Source organism: Vipera berus, assembly GCF_964194415.1.
Source record: "Vipera berus genome assembly, chromosome: 1".
Lineage (NCBI taxonomy): Eukaryota > Metazoa > Chordata > Lepidosauria > Squamata > Viperidae > Vipera > Vipera berus.
The window spans coordinates 33,604,018-33,618,372 of NC_138202.1; the positions used below are offsets into that span (position 1 = coordinate 33,604,018).

At 39.7% G+C, this 14,355-nt stretch overlaps 1 protein-coding gene across 1 annotated transcript in view; it reads right to left on the bottom strand.

Annotated features, from left to right (window-relative positions):
* Positions 1-284: 284 nt before the first annotated feature.
* KIF26A (kinesin family member 26A) overlaps positions 285-14,355 on the bottom strand; it is a gene marked incomplete at both ends in the record, with an annotated part of 188,759 nt that continues 174,688 nt past the window's right edge. The window contains 5 exons of the mRNA XM_081322506.1: positions 285-463; positions 2,194-2,344; positions 3,271-3,291; positions 3,764-3,954; positions 10,692-14,001. Coding sequence (XP_081178632.1) covers positions 285-463; positions 2,194-2,344; positions 3,271-3,291; positions 3,764-3,954; positions 10,692-14,001 — 3,852 coding nt within the window. The remainder of the gene's footprint in view (positions 464-2,193; positions 2,345-3,270; positions 3,292-3,763; positions 3,955-10,691; positions 14,002-14,355) is intronic.

Consider the following 14,355-nt stretch of genomic DNA (forward strand, 5'->3'; position numbering starts at 1 on the left):
AGTCACAAATGAATGGTAAAGGCACTTCACTTTTTAAACAGTTCTCAGCATATTCTTCTCTGCTTTTCTCTTTTAGAAATTATGGTAAGCTTTGTACAATTCATAGATAGTTGAGGCACCATAAAGGTTTAGAACATTCCAATTCCTTGACAGTTTCTGGTTTCCACAACATTCCTTGTCACAGTAAATTCTCACGCCTCCACCTTCACTTTCCAATGCACCTATTTTTTTCTTCCTTACTTGAAAGTTTGGTTCCACTGCCTTAAATCCCTTTATAAAAGTTTTCAAATTTCCACTTCTTGTGCTCCATCCTGGATGTCATTGATTACTCCAATATCAAAGCAGGTGACTATCATGACATGCGACTTGCACAGATTCACACATTGCTCTAGTTCACTTGTCACTTGTTCTAATGCCTCCAGATAATCTTGCGATTCCTTATCAAGATCAGGATCAACCTCAACTAGTAGCATAAAAAACAAACAAAGAAGATGTTTAATATCCAAGCAAGTATCTGAAAAAATAACAATCTTAAACCAACAGAATGCATTAAGAATTTCTAAGAAAGGAGGTTCCAACAGGAGGGATCTCTTTGATCAGTTTATCCCAGGCACCTAATGAACCTAGTGGGATTCCAAAGGAACTTAGAGTTCTGTTGCACAGTTCAGTAAAGGTCTTAGCTACTGCTTGAAATAAGCAGGCAATGGCAGGCTTAGAACAAACTGGACTCTGTGTTATGGATCCCAGAGGGTCCCTTGATTTTTGGAACAGCTCCAGGAGAGGGCCTAGGTCCCCCACCCCCCACCCCAAGAAAAATGAAGCAATCAAGCACAGGTAAGAGCCTGTGTTAAAATCTATACGGTGGTGATAAGGTGGCACAACATAGATGAATCTGCTCCCAATTAAAACTCTTGCTGTGTTGGTCCTATGGAAATGACTGCATCAGCCTTGCTGAGTTCTGCCATCTGTTAGTTAGATCCATGTCTTTCCTGCTGATTCAAGGTCCTCTAGGAGGTGATATGTACTTGGGTCCAGAAAGTGGTAAATTATTCTTTACAGCAGCAGTCCCCAACCTTTCCAGCTCCACTAGGTGGTAGTGGGGGGAGGGGATGGTTTCGCGTATATGCCTGCCACTTGTACAAATGGAGCTTCGCATGCTCAGCTGCTGCTTGCCCAGCCCAGTTCCCAATGGTATTGGTCCATGGACCAGAGACTGGGGACTCCTGCTTTACAGGATGGATACTTCTGCATGACCGCCCTCTTGTTAAGAGATCAACACTGGACCTAGTACTACCGCACTATTTTTGTCAAGTCTTCAAGCTTCCTTTTGTGGAAAGGTTGCTGAGAATGTGGAAGGCCCATATATTCAAAGGTCTGTGGAAGCAGCAGATTCTCTGGACCCATTATAGCAGAGATACTGATGGCCTTGACCCTGTTGATCCTTCAGAAAACCACTGAAGGCCTGGCATGGATCTGGGGTATTAATGGAGCCAGCATGGTATAATTGAAGGATGCAAGTCTTATTTAAGGCTCAATGTTATTTCAAATGCTTTTTTATATTGTGGTTTTAATTTTTGTTCACTATCCAGAGTTCTTTACATACATACATACATATCTTCCCTTAATCTTGAATGAGTTGATCACTAGTCTCCCTTTTCCACAAACCTGACTGAATTGCAGCATAAAATTGAGATGTGATTTTTATCCCACAATGTTAACAATTTAATTTTACTACTCAAGTAATGAAAAGAGGAAATAATCAGAGGGCTTGATGGTACACTAAATATAAACTTGTCAATAAAAGATGTTTTACCTGAATCAAAAGTGATATTTTTGTTAACCTCTTTAACTTTTTGGATTTTATCTTTTAAATTTTCTTGAATTCAAATCTAAAATAAATACATTAATAAATGTAATTCATTTAAATGTTTTAATTTAGTTTTTGTTAACTTTGCTCTGCCACCATATTTTAAAAGAGCTCTATATTTTAAAAGTGAATTAACATAAAGCTAGGACAGAAAGAATACAAGGATGAATTATGAAAAGGGATCAAGGCAGTTAATATCTATCCCTACAGCTCTTCAACAATTCTGGATCAAAACACTGCATTAAAATATTTAGGTTGTACCACCATTCTTCATACTTTTGTGTCAAATCAAACATTTTAGCTATTAGCACTAAATAAATACTTACATTCTCCTTTCCACTTGCTTGGATCCAACATCAGCCTGCATTTTGTTTCTTCCAACTCCTCTTTCAATAAGTCATGCTTTGCTTTCATTTCCCTAATCCGTTGGTGGCGTCTCTCTAGGATTTTCAGTTTTGTATTAAAATATATCAAGCCCTTTAGGGGACAAAAATTACTCATCTGTAACTCTTTGTTGGTCATCTGCTTGCTTTTCCCAATTTCCCAGAAGCCTACAGTCCACACCATTCAATTTCAACTATTGCTTGTTGCAGCCTCAACAAGCAATATTAAACATTAGCTGAGTTTTCTCCCATCCTATCTTGGCTGAAAGTGAACTTTCATGGATGCTAATCTAATAAAGGCAACCTTCTACAAGCACTTAGGGCATTTATTGCCATTCTGAGTTAATGTGCTCCTTTACAATACTCTTAAATTACAACCATATGTACAGAAATTATTTTTTCCCCTGTGAAATGAGGAAATATAATTCCATTAGAAAAAAAATAAAATCTCAAAATCTCAACCCTATATGCAGATGGGATGCTTAATCATTCCCCATCTGGTTTACTCCATAACCCATGCTCCAGTTGTCCTACTTCATTTTCATCATAGTTTGAAAGTGGATTGGTAAAGGGCTTGCAGAGTAAAAGTAGAGGAGAGAAAACAAAGTCTCCACTCCCATTTTATTTGTCTGATGTTTAAGCTCTCAGGACAACAAAAATAAACTATATGTAAAGCTAAAATAATGGTGCTAATAAAATTCAAATATATTCAAAATTTTAAAAAGCAGCAAAACACAATTTACAATAATGGATACTAAAACAATAGAAACAATGTATAATAAAAGATTTTAAGATTAATTGTGGAGTTATCAATTAACATAAAAATGTATTCATGTAGCCTTTGGGTGAGAAGTTATTTTACAAACTCCCCAACTCACTTAGGATCCCCTCCATTGGCCTGAGGGTTCTGCATTGAAACCATCCCCAATTGTGTGCACAATACAACTAATTGAAAATTTTATGTTTGCCACAGAATAACTAGCTCTGAAGAGATAAGTAAGATGGAAATACATGACTTACCTTTTCAACATCCTGGAAAGGCTGTTGTAAATGAAATAAAAGAAGCAGTTATTTTAAACAGGTAGCAGACTAATGATTGTAATTCCTGTTACCTATCAGAATTAACTGGATTGTTTTGCCAATTACAAATAAATTAAACTCACAGCATCTTGAACTTAACAGAATACTAAATGATATGTTGTGCAATTTACATAAAGAGTTAATGACCCTTTAGTGAAAGGAGACCCATAAAGTTTCATCAGGAAGGCAATTATTATAAAGCCTACTCATAATGTATTAATTGATATTCTCCACTCATTCCATCAACAACATTAAACACAATTAATGGTAGACCAAATTATTTTCGATGGGCAAGATACCCCAATGTATGAACTATTTAAAAATGGCTTACAATGTTGATTTAATTACTAACTGTTCTTCCACTTGTGTACTAGATTTTAAGCAATAATTGTGAAATTTATACTGTCCACTTTGCTGTAAAATGTATCCTGACCTCACTTTCCTCTTGTCGATGTCGCTGTAATCGTTCCACATCATCAATCTCATAAACTTTTATTTCAAACGGCTCTTTCAAAGTCCCCGGTAAAGGGGGAAGATCAACCCACTGGCCAGCAACATTCTGTTTTCTGCTCAGAGATGTAGAATCAGGCAGAGGAGCTGGGATCAGTCGACGGCGCTGGAAGCCTTAAAAAAAAAAAGGTGTCTTCATACCTTTGTCTGCTAAAAAATCCATGAACATTCTAAGCCAGACAATACGTATAATATATGTAGCCATAGACATTTTGCTACAATAATAATTACATTTTGTGTCTAGTGAAATTCTGTCACAGGGCAGTGTAACCAAGAAGCATAATTGTAGCTGAGACTAAACAGTTCTCACTGGAATTTTATGCCTACGAATATCAGTTGATCCAAACACCTTTCTTTTCTCTCCTTAATTTTGTGATGCCTTAACATACAAAGTTCTAGGAGTTTCCATATCAAAATGATTGACAATCTAAGTAACCCAATAGGATTGTGACATCATAATAAGCTAAATGATGTGGTTGTAAAGCAAAAAAAAAGTCAGCCATAAAGTGAAAAATCATGTGACCAAACTGACTTACAACTGCAGTCCTGATTACCATTATTAAAGGACTATTCAGGTTGTTAAGCAAAGATCTCACTCAACCATGATTTCCAACCTCCAACTGGTTTCCCCATTGAATTTGCTTGTGGGAAGCTGGCAGGGAAGGTAAGCAATCACAATCACATGACTGCAGGGAAACTGCAATAGTCAGAACTTTGAGGCCCTATCCTAAGACCACTTCATTCAACCTTTGAACTGAACAAACGGTCATAAATCAAGGTCTATCTATAGTCCATATGGCTCACAAAAAAACAAATCCAAACACTAATATTCAACTGTATTAGGTTCTGGCCTCGCTCCACTCCAGCACTTTTTGGAAGTTAGATTTTCAAGGCCTTTGAAACAGCTAACAGAATGAGGCCTTGCCAGATCTCAATGGGAAGAATTCCACAGGGTCAGAGCTGCTACAGAAAAGATGTGCTTTCTAGGTGCTATTTAAGGCAAGAGAACTAGAGCAGGGCTTTTCAACCAGTGGTACGGGTACCACCTGTTGTACATTGGCACCTGGCAGGTGGTACGTGACCATCCTAGAAAAGTAGTAGTGGGGAAGGTGAATGAGCTGAACCGGTGGCAGCACCGCACAAACCTGAGTGAGAGATGGCTGGAGCTGCAGGTCTGTCAGGGCTCAGTGGAAGTGCCAGGATCAGCGCTTCTTTGGGGCTGTCAGGGCTCAGTGGAAGCACCAGGATCAGTGCCAGGCCCCAGCTGGAGCTTGGCGTTGATTCCGGTGATTCTGCTGAGCCCAGAAGAAGCACCGATCAGCTGGAATATTGCAGCATCTCCAGGGTCTTGTGATTTACATTCAGATGCTTGGCAACTGATACATATTTATGATGGTCACAGTGTCCCAGGGTCATGTGAAGTGATCAAAAGCTGCTGCAACCACCCAGCAGAGGGGGGAATAAAAACCAAACACCCCCCACCCCACCTCTGCTGCCAATCCTCAACAGAAATGTTCACAACAGTGAAAACCTCAGACAGGAGGAAGAGCGCTGCCAGGTGGACAGGCAGGTGTCTTGCTTGGCTGTGGCTTGGGGGGGGCACTTTTTTCAGTGCCATTGTAACTTCAAACAGTCACTAAGCGAACTGTTGTAAGTCGAGAACTACCTGTATATCACTTTTTTCCTCTCTTTTTTCTGGTCATCACGTTTTTGACACCTTGCTAGGCGACTGGTGGTACTCGGATATTGCCATATCCTAAAAGTGGTACAATGGGTGAAAAGGTTGAAAAGCCCTGACCTAGAGCATATATACACACCCTATTAAAACTGGTGAAAGTGACTGTATGATAAAGTGGGCACAAAATATTCAGGAACCAATCTCGTTGGACACCTGGGAGATAATTTGGGTCAGAAATGTTAAATTTACTCAGGCTCAAAACTTAAGAGAAAATTTTTATAAAATGTTTTATAGATGGCATCTGGATCCCAAGACGTTATCCAACATGTATCCTAATTTACAGTCTAAATGTTGGAGATGTGGTAGTTCAGAAGCTACCTATTTTCACATGTGGTGGACTTGTAGAAACATAAAAGCTTTTTGGATCAAAATTTGGTGGAACATTCAAAAGATTTTTAAGAGAAAGATAAAGTTTTCTCCGCAATTATTTTTATTGGGTATTGTTGTAGATTGTGATGTTAAAGAAACTAATTTGATGTTGAATATGATAACAGCAGCACGGTTACTGGTGGGACAATATTGGAAGAAGGATAGTTTGCCCACTATAGAAGAATGGGTGTTTAAAGTTTCGAATCTGGCAGAAATGTCTAAGATTTCTGCTTATTTGAAAGATCATTCACAGGAAAGATATATTTCAGTTTGGAGGAGATGGATAAATTATATTCAGAACAAATATGGGACTAAAAAGTTCCATTTAGCTTATGAGTAGATTTTAGTGGGATATTGTTATTGGTACTTTGTTTGTAGTTATGTTAAAGGGGAGTTAAAGCACATTATGAATTTGGTTAATTGTATATTATGCATAATTTTTATTTAGAATATGATTATTGTAACTATAATCCTGTATTTAGCTCTGGGAAGTGGGGGGGGGGAAGTGGGTGGGTTTGGGTGGGAGGGATTTGGGGATATATTGTAAAATTTTGTTTTTGTAAAACTCTTTAATAAAAAAAAACTGGTGAAAGTGACAGACATACTCCAGGAGAGGCAGTGCCACAAATAACCTGGCTTAATGCCATCCAGGGTTTTAAATGTGATAACAAGCATCTTGAATTGCAGAAAAAAACTGAAAGCCATTACAAATCACACGGCTGTGATAAAATATGGGCAAAACATAGAATGCCCACAATTGCATGTAGTGCTATATTCTGGGCCTCTTAAAATTTCTGGATGGTCCCCAAGAGCAGGCCAATATAGAGGACATTGCAGTAATCCAACTGGGAAGTACCAGAGCATGAGTGACTGAGCAAGGCCTCCTGGTCCAGGAATGAGCACACAAGACAAATATGCATGAAGGCCTCCATGGCCATGGCTGTTACTTGCTCCTTCAGCAGAAACTGTGAGCTTAGGAGAACCCAAAGTTCCATGTAAGCTCCATTTGGGAGAGTGCCTCCCTGGCCAGGGTCAAAGATGACATCTCACCAAAACCAGGACACTAAAAATTCAGAGCCACTCCATCTTACTACGGTTGAGTCAGAGTTATCACCTCCCCATCTGAATCCTTGCAACCTCCAGGCCAACACCAGGACAGCACTGCTTGGTTGGCCAGAGGTAGAGATGTCTAGATAGATATGCTGATAATGCCACTAGATGACCTTTGCCAGAGGTTTCATGTAGATATAGCAAAAGAGGGCAAGAGATTGAAAACCTGAGACTCCCCATATTGCAGGGTGCTAGAACTCAATCTCTCCCTGCCACCAACACCAACTAAAAGTAGCCACAGAGGAAGGGGGATGTCCACTATAAACAGCCCACTTCCAGAGCTGGTCCAGAAGACATCCAGAAGGCTAGTGTGTTGAACAGATCTAGTAGGGCTAGGATAGATGCGTCACACCCCCCCCATCCCAAGGCCTTATCCATAAGCATGACCAATGCTGTCTCAAAGCTAAGCCTTGAGTTAAAATGAGCCAAATGCATTTAATTAAGGGCCATCTGAAGCTGAGCACCTCCCCTAAAAGGGGAAAGTTAGAGACTGTGCAGTTAGGTCCAAAGATGACTCTTAAGAAGGGGACATACAGTTGCATCCCTCAAGGCAGTTGGCACCAATCCACCCGCAATGAGTTATTAATCACCACTGAGCCAACCACATGCCACGTCTGACATGGCTTATCCAACTTGGAGGGACACAGATCCAGAACACATCTGCCAGAATTTAAAGCCCTGTCCACTTTCTTGGGAGTGATCAGCTTAAACTCATCTGAACAACAAGCTAAGCTTCTTGGGCACATTGAGAAAATGGATGAATTCAGTAATCAAGTTAAGTTCATTGCATAAACACAATTTTGAGTCTTTATAACACTCTTTAGTACTTTTTAGTGATCACTCATTGGTGACGGTTCAAAGCTTTGACTTCTCTGAACAAGGAGATATACAGCCAGTTTTCAAAACTGCAACCATTCCAGCATCCCCATGGTCACGATTGCAATTCAGGCATTACATCAGCATTGCATCAGCATGCAATTATGGCTGTCACAGGGTCCTATGGTCACGTGATTGCCATTTGCAACCTTTACTGTTGGCTCCTGAGAAGCAAAGCAACTGAGAAGTCAGCAGGAAGTCACAAGATGCAGTCACATGACAACATGCTTAACAACTGTGCACAGGTCACTGAACAATTGCAGCCGGAACTGCTGTCATAAATCAGCAGAGTCATGTTTTTTTGCTTTATGACCATTTATGCAATGATTTATCCTAAGGCTATGCTAACTTCAAATAAATATGCATATTTATATACAATTGTACTAATTTACCTGGAATTAGGCCCAACTGAATTCAGACATACTTCTCAATAGGCATATACAATTAGTTTTCTTTCTTCCAAAATCTAGAACATTTGACTAAATTAGGAGTGGCAAAGCACTAAACACTCCTCAAAAGGTAAACTGTAATTTATCAGCAGAGGACTATTCCAATTGAGAAAAGAACTGTTTGTCATTTTAAAAAGAAATGTCTTATAAAGCATTTCCTGGGGCAAAACCAAATACAAATCCATCAGCCATAATACCTTCTCAATATGTGGGCAACTTTACACAGCTGTTAATATTGATTTGCAGGGGAGACTTGGGAATCTGATGTGCTATGAAAAGAGAACAGCAGCTGCAAAGGCTGAAATGGACCTATTTAAAGCAATAGGTCACACAGTAAAATAAACTGGTTACAACTAGGAAGTACAGCATAATCACATATTTGTATGTGCATGCATCCTAGATCTGCGAGGAAATGGTACCCAAATATCATCTATGGCTTTTAAATTGGGACTGTATCCTTAATAGATAAGTAGTCACAGCAATACATTTTAACATTCTCCTACCATGAATGGTAGATTTCAAACTTACATTTAAAAAGTGGTATTTTCCCTCTGACATTTGTGACAATAGTTTAACAATATTCACAGGGTTCTTTGTTTGATATAGTCCCAGTTTTGTTTATTTCTCCCAGGATTAATGCAACATCCATTAGGGTAAAAAGATGTCACATTGGCAAATGGATATTCCATGCCATCTTGATGGAGAATTCTATGCAGTGCTAAGACTGAGACTTCAGTAGGTTGGGAAAAATTTAAAAGGTCTAGCTGCTGAAGAAAAGTCTAGCTGCTGAACAAATCTGGGAAATCCACTCTTACTTAGGTCTTGCCTAAAGAAGGGAAGCTATGCTACTATGGACTCTTCTTTTTCCTAAAGTTTAGGAAACTAAACTAAATTATTCCCAGTAGCTAATACTGTCAGTTGTTTCACTCCTTTCCTCCTAGCACTTTCTTTTCTCAAGTGTTTTTTTTTTCTCCAGTGTGGGATAAGCACCATCAAACTAGAGAAATCCATTTTTCTAAAGTTGAAAAACATAATAGTAAACTCTTCAGTGAAAAGACGTTTTTCTGGAACTCTTATGCTGGTGAATCTCCAATTTATTTCTAATCTTTAGGTTTGATCCTTAGGTTTGTAGATTATTAGTTCCATTAATCCAGGGGTGTCAAACTGCCAGCCCATGGGCTGGTTTTAGCATATCGAAGCCACACCCACCCCATTGCTGGCAATGCAAAAAGAGTTGTGATATGTCGTGACATATCATGTGACGTGGCGAGTTTGACACCTGTGCATTAATCAGACATTTTAGTGCACTATTTCCAAATTCCTATATTTTCATTTGGGAACCTACCAATCAAAGATTTGTATGAATATCTGCTAGAATTATACAACGCCACTTTCAAGTAACATCTTTTCAAAACCTGGGTGAGACTCTTTTTGCACTCTGTGGGTCAAATTATTTATGGTGATAATCTGGTAAGCCATGATAGCAGTAGGCTCAGTTGAGCTAAATATAGATTAGAAACAAAGCCATCCATGCCATACTCAACACATCCATTCACAATCCTTTTTATTTCCATACATCAACATGCCCTTATTCATATCCATCACTGCCCAGGCATTGTGTCTGTGTGTGTATAAACACATACAAAGACACACACATCTGTCCATCCTGCTTCATACTCTGTTCATTTGCAGCTATTCAGATGGATCTAACATCAGATAATAGATGGGAGCTGTTATAACATTAGACAATATCTATTTTAAAGTAACTGCCTGCTCTTTTTCATGGATGTTTCCCCAAAAGTGTTAGAATAAAGAATTACATGGGATAGGTTGAGAAATTGGATTCTTTTTATTTTTTCTTCAAGGAAACATAAGCTGCCCTTGAAAACTTCAACTTTTCCCATGTAATTTGTATGAAACAGAATAAAATCTGCTAGCATCCCCATGGAGCAGCAGTCACACCTGTCCCTTAATAAAACAACTGGTTCCAAATAGCCATTACTAGTTAACATGTATTTAGGGAGTTCAGTGCCAGAATTTATTAATCAAAAATGTAGCATTGAGGATCTGCCTCTTTCATTAAGCCATGAAGATTGATCATTTGCCTCTTAGGCTGAAGCTCAGGTGCTACTTACAAATTAAAAATCTGTCAGGTCTGAACATGCTTTCAGTTTCAAGGACTACTACGATGGCGTTTTCTCAGATACCTCACTTGCTAATAGGTAGGCTTAAGGCTTTGACAGACCTGCTACAGACACAAATCAATAGAAATTCTTATACCAGGTTTTTTGTAGTTATTGTGTTTTTACCTGCTGATCTTTTCTTTGGGGATTTCAAACTTCTCATGCGACTTGGTGAAGACATCCCACTTTCGCTCATAGAATCATGTGCTGAAGAAGCACTGCCAGTGGCTTCGCTGTCACGGATCATGCTTTCATAGCCACTGCTGCCACCACTATGATAAAAAAGAGCTGTCCTACCCATTGCAGGTGGTAGTTCCCCACTCAAGACACTGCTGTTATCACTCCCATGTCCACTGCTGTAGCGCTGAGGTCTTCTTGGCGCAGTTATCTTACTGTATGGAGATGGAAGCACCTGGATCTGTGACTTTTCATCACTTAAATTAATTCCACTGTCATTGCCACTATCAGAGTCTGTAGAACCCCGGAAATGGCTTGTCTTGCCTGAGCTTCCTGACACTAGCTCATTAACACGGCTATTGGCTGCCCTAATGGCCTGCTTAGTTCCCATAATTGTTCCTCGACCAGGTTTATTGTTTGTACCTTGTGAGGACTTTGTAGTTGGTTTCCCACTCAAAGGAATGCTAGAGTTCTTCCCAGAGGACTGAGCTAATGACTTCACAGAGGAGCTCAGCGATTTAGATCCACTGGCTGAAAGGCTACGACTCTTATTCCCACTAACCACAGTTTTCTGGCTGGTAGCACTTTTCATCTGACTATTTTTGCAAGATACAGACATAGCACACAATGGAGGAGAGGTCAGGCCAGAGGTATCAGGAGGAACTCCCAGTCTTGGGACTAGCCGGCTATTTCTGCCATTGCTAAGGTTGCCACCACCATTTTCCTTATTCAGACTAGCTTTTGCTCCCATGGATATCAAGCTATCACATCTTTCAAGGGATGTGTGGCTCCCATAACGATGGACAGCTTCACTTTTTGATGCCTTGGCCTTTAAACTTGAAGTTGCTTTTGGCAAAGAATGCTCTCCTCTGAGGCTATATTTGCTACTGGCACTTTCAGTAGTACATAACCCAGTTCTTAGTCGGGAATCAATCTCATCCTCATGTTTTACTGCAGCAGCCCTATTAGCTTCTAATCCTACAGCTTTGGCCCCTCCATTTTTTTGCTCAAGGCTGGACTTACGAACAGGAGGTGCTGGAGGTATTATGCCATTTGGCCTAGGTAACATACTCATCTTTTGCTGCATATTCTTCTTTTTCAGGCTCCCAATGGCAAAAGCAGCTTCAGAATTTCCTCTGTGCATACTTTCTGTAAAAGCACCACTGCTATGTGACACTGGAACTACTCCCAATGTGGTGGCACCTCTTTTAAGCTGTGGAATTTTAGGGAAAGCTTCAGATTTTTTAGCAACTCCACTAGAAGACTTGCAGCTCATTTCACAACCATCTACCACCCTTTGTGAACAGGCAAGTAATGTCTGGGATTTCAAAGCTTTAGTTGTGTTACTAAATTGTTGGGTAGATCTTGGTGACTGTTTATGGATACTAAATGCCTGAGAATTTGAAGGTAACAGATCTGTGGTATTGGCTTCCAGATGATCATCTGTGCGAATCAACCAGGGATCTTCAAACATCACATGTGGCTTTTGTAATTCTTTATCACAGTGAGTATTATTATGAGTCAGAGATGAGGTAGCTTTTGTTCTTCGGGGAAGACTGGAGTGTATAGTTTCAATCACTGGAGTGTTTTGAGAATTAGAAAGCTTAACTTTTGTGGTCTGATCGGTGATGCAAAGAGAACTTCCAATCTGACACACTTTGGTTAAGTCATAGTTTTGAAGGCTTCTGTTGACTCCTGAGGCTGTTTTGCTTGAATTCATGCTCTCACTCTCCATTTCTGAAAAGTAAAAGCCACTATCATTCAAGGTAGTTTTCAAGGGAACAGAGATATTAGGAGAACCCAAACTTAAAGGTTCCTTAGACTTGTTACAGCCATAAGAGGGTTGCATAAGAAAACCATCACTGGAATGGGCTCCATCACTTCCAATTGTACAGATACTGACTTCACTTAGCCATGAGCTGATCGAGGAACATCTGCTGCTACTGGTGAAGGGTTCTTCAGAAAAGGGTACAACAATATCAATGTTGACACCTGTTGTACTCGCCTGAGAGGTATAAGCATCAAACTCATCATTTATACTGCTGATGATACTAACTGGCCTAGAACCAGAGGCAAGAGCCTGAAGAGAACAGTCACTATTAAAGCTGATGATGCTAGAGGGTCTTCCATTGTCCATAATACCACTGATAGATAACTCCTCAACCACTGTAAAGACAAGTTCATCTTCACCATTGAGTTCCACAGGCTTCTGCAAAGTCACTGTTGTTGTCAATATATCCCTGTCAAAGCACGCGCCTCGGAAAGATGATCGAAATCTATGTACTTCGATACCATCTGCCTGCTGTTCCGTGTCGTTAGTTAGGGTGTTATGTTCAGTTTCACTAGCCACTTGTTTACTCATTCCTACAGGTGGGGTCCTGATGGAATTGTTGTGATCCACATTTAGATATGCTTGTTTGCTTGTCACTAGACATTCCTGCTGCTGAGGTGGTGGAGGAGCAGGGCTGGGCAATGGTCTCCTCATATATGAAGTTTTTTCTTTCACAACCATTTCATCATCAGCTTGAACTGATTCATGAGTCTTAAGAGAATTACTTGCTGATAATTGACAGGAATCAGCCACTACTTCATTATCCCCATTGAAATCTACTCTCTTGCTTTCAGGTTTTGTCTGCAATTTGGCATGTTCTGTTTTTAAAGGAGATACCTTCTTTTCAGGGCAAGTGACGTTGTGCTGGAAATAAATGTTATGTCCCCTTTTTGGAGTTCCTGTTTCTTGTGAAAATGTTTTTTTTAAGCCTCCAAGAGGAGAAGATGGTTTGGATTTAGACTGCCCATTTTCTGTAGGCATGGGTACTGTACTATTGGAAGCTATAGCAGTAATCTCTCCACCAGGAAACTTGACAGGTTCCTCACTTCCATCGATACACTCCAATCTTTCCTGCAATTCTGCAAAGGTGTTACACTTAAAGTGATCTTTGTCAGAGCTTTTCGGAAGACCACAATTGTCCTTGCTTCTTTTTTTGTTCAAAGAAGGGATTATGGGAACAAACTCCGGAGGGCCTTCATTATCTGTCAGCTCTCTGTCTGACAAAGCAGTACCATTGGAACCTACATAGATAACAGTGTCACAGGACTGCTCACTGCTTGAGGAATAATCAAGTTCACTAGAAAGATTCAATACAGGAATATCAGGATCAAGAGCTATAGTCCTTGGATGAAATGGTCTCAGATGAGGAGGTCTTCGCACGTGGCCTTCTTCACATGAACTTTCTCCTCCAGATGAGCTGGATGCATACTGCTGATTATAAAAACATAAATAACACAGAAGGATTTTTAATATTAAATGTGTTCAAATTAGGACAAATTAGGAGTCACTTTTTTCATGTCCTACAGAATAATTTTTGGTATCTATTGCAATCATTCCAATGAAAGGCACTTATGAGACATTTTTAATGATAACCTGCAGTTTTCAAAAGGCAAAAAAGAATGATGTGGCAATCACCATGAAGAACATTGATTGAATGGCCAAGTATACAATATTTTGCATTGGGTGAAAGGTTTTCATATAGCACGTTTGCTTTAATGCTTACCGAATCTTGGTCTCAGCCCACATTTCACAATATGACTGTGTTGTCATATGAGCAGTGAT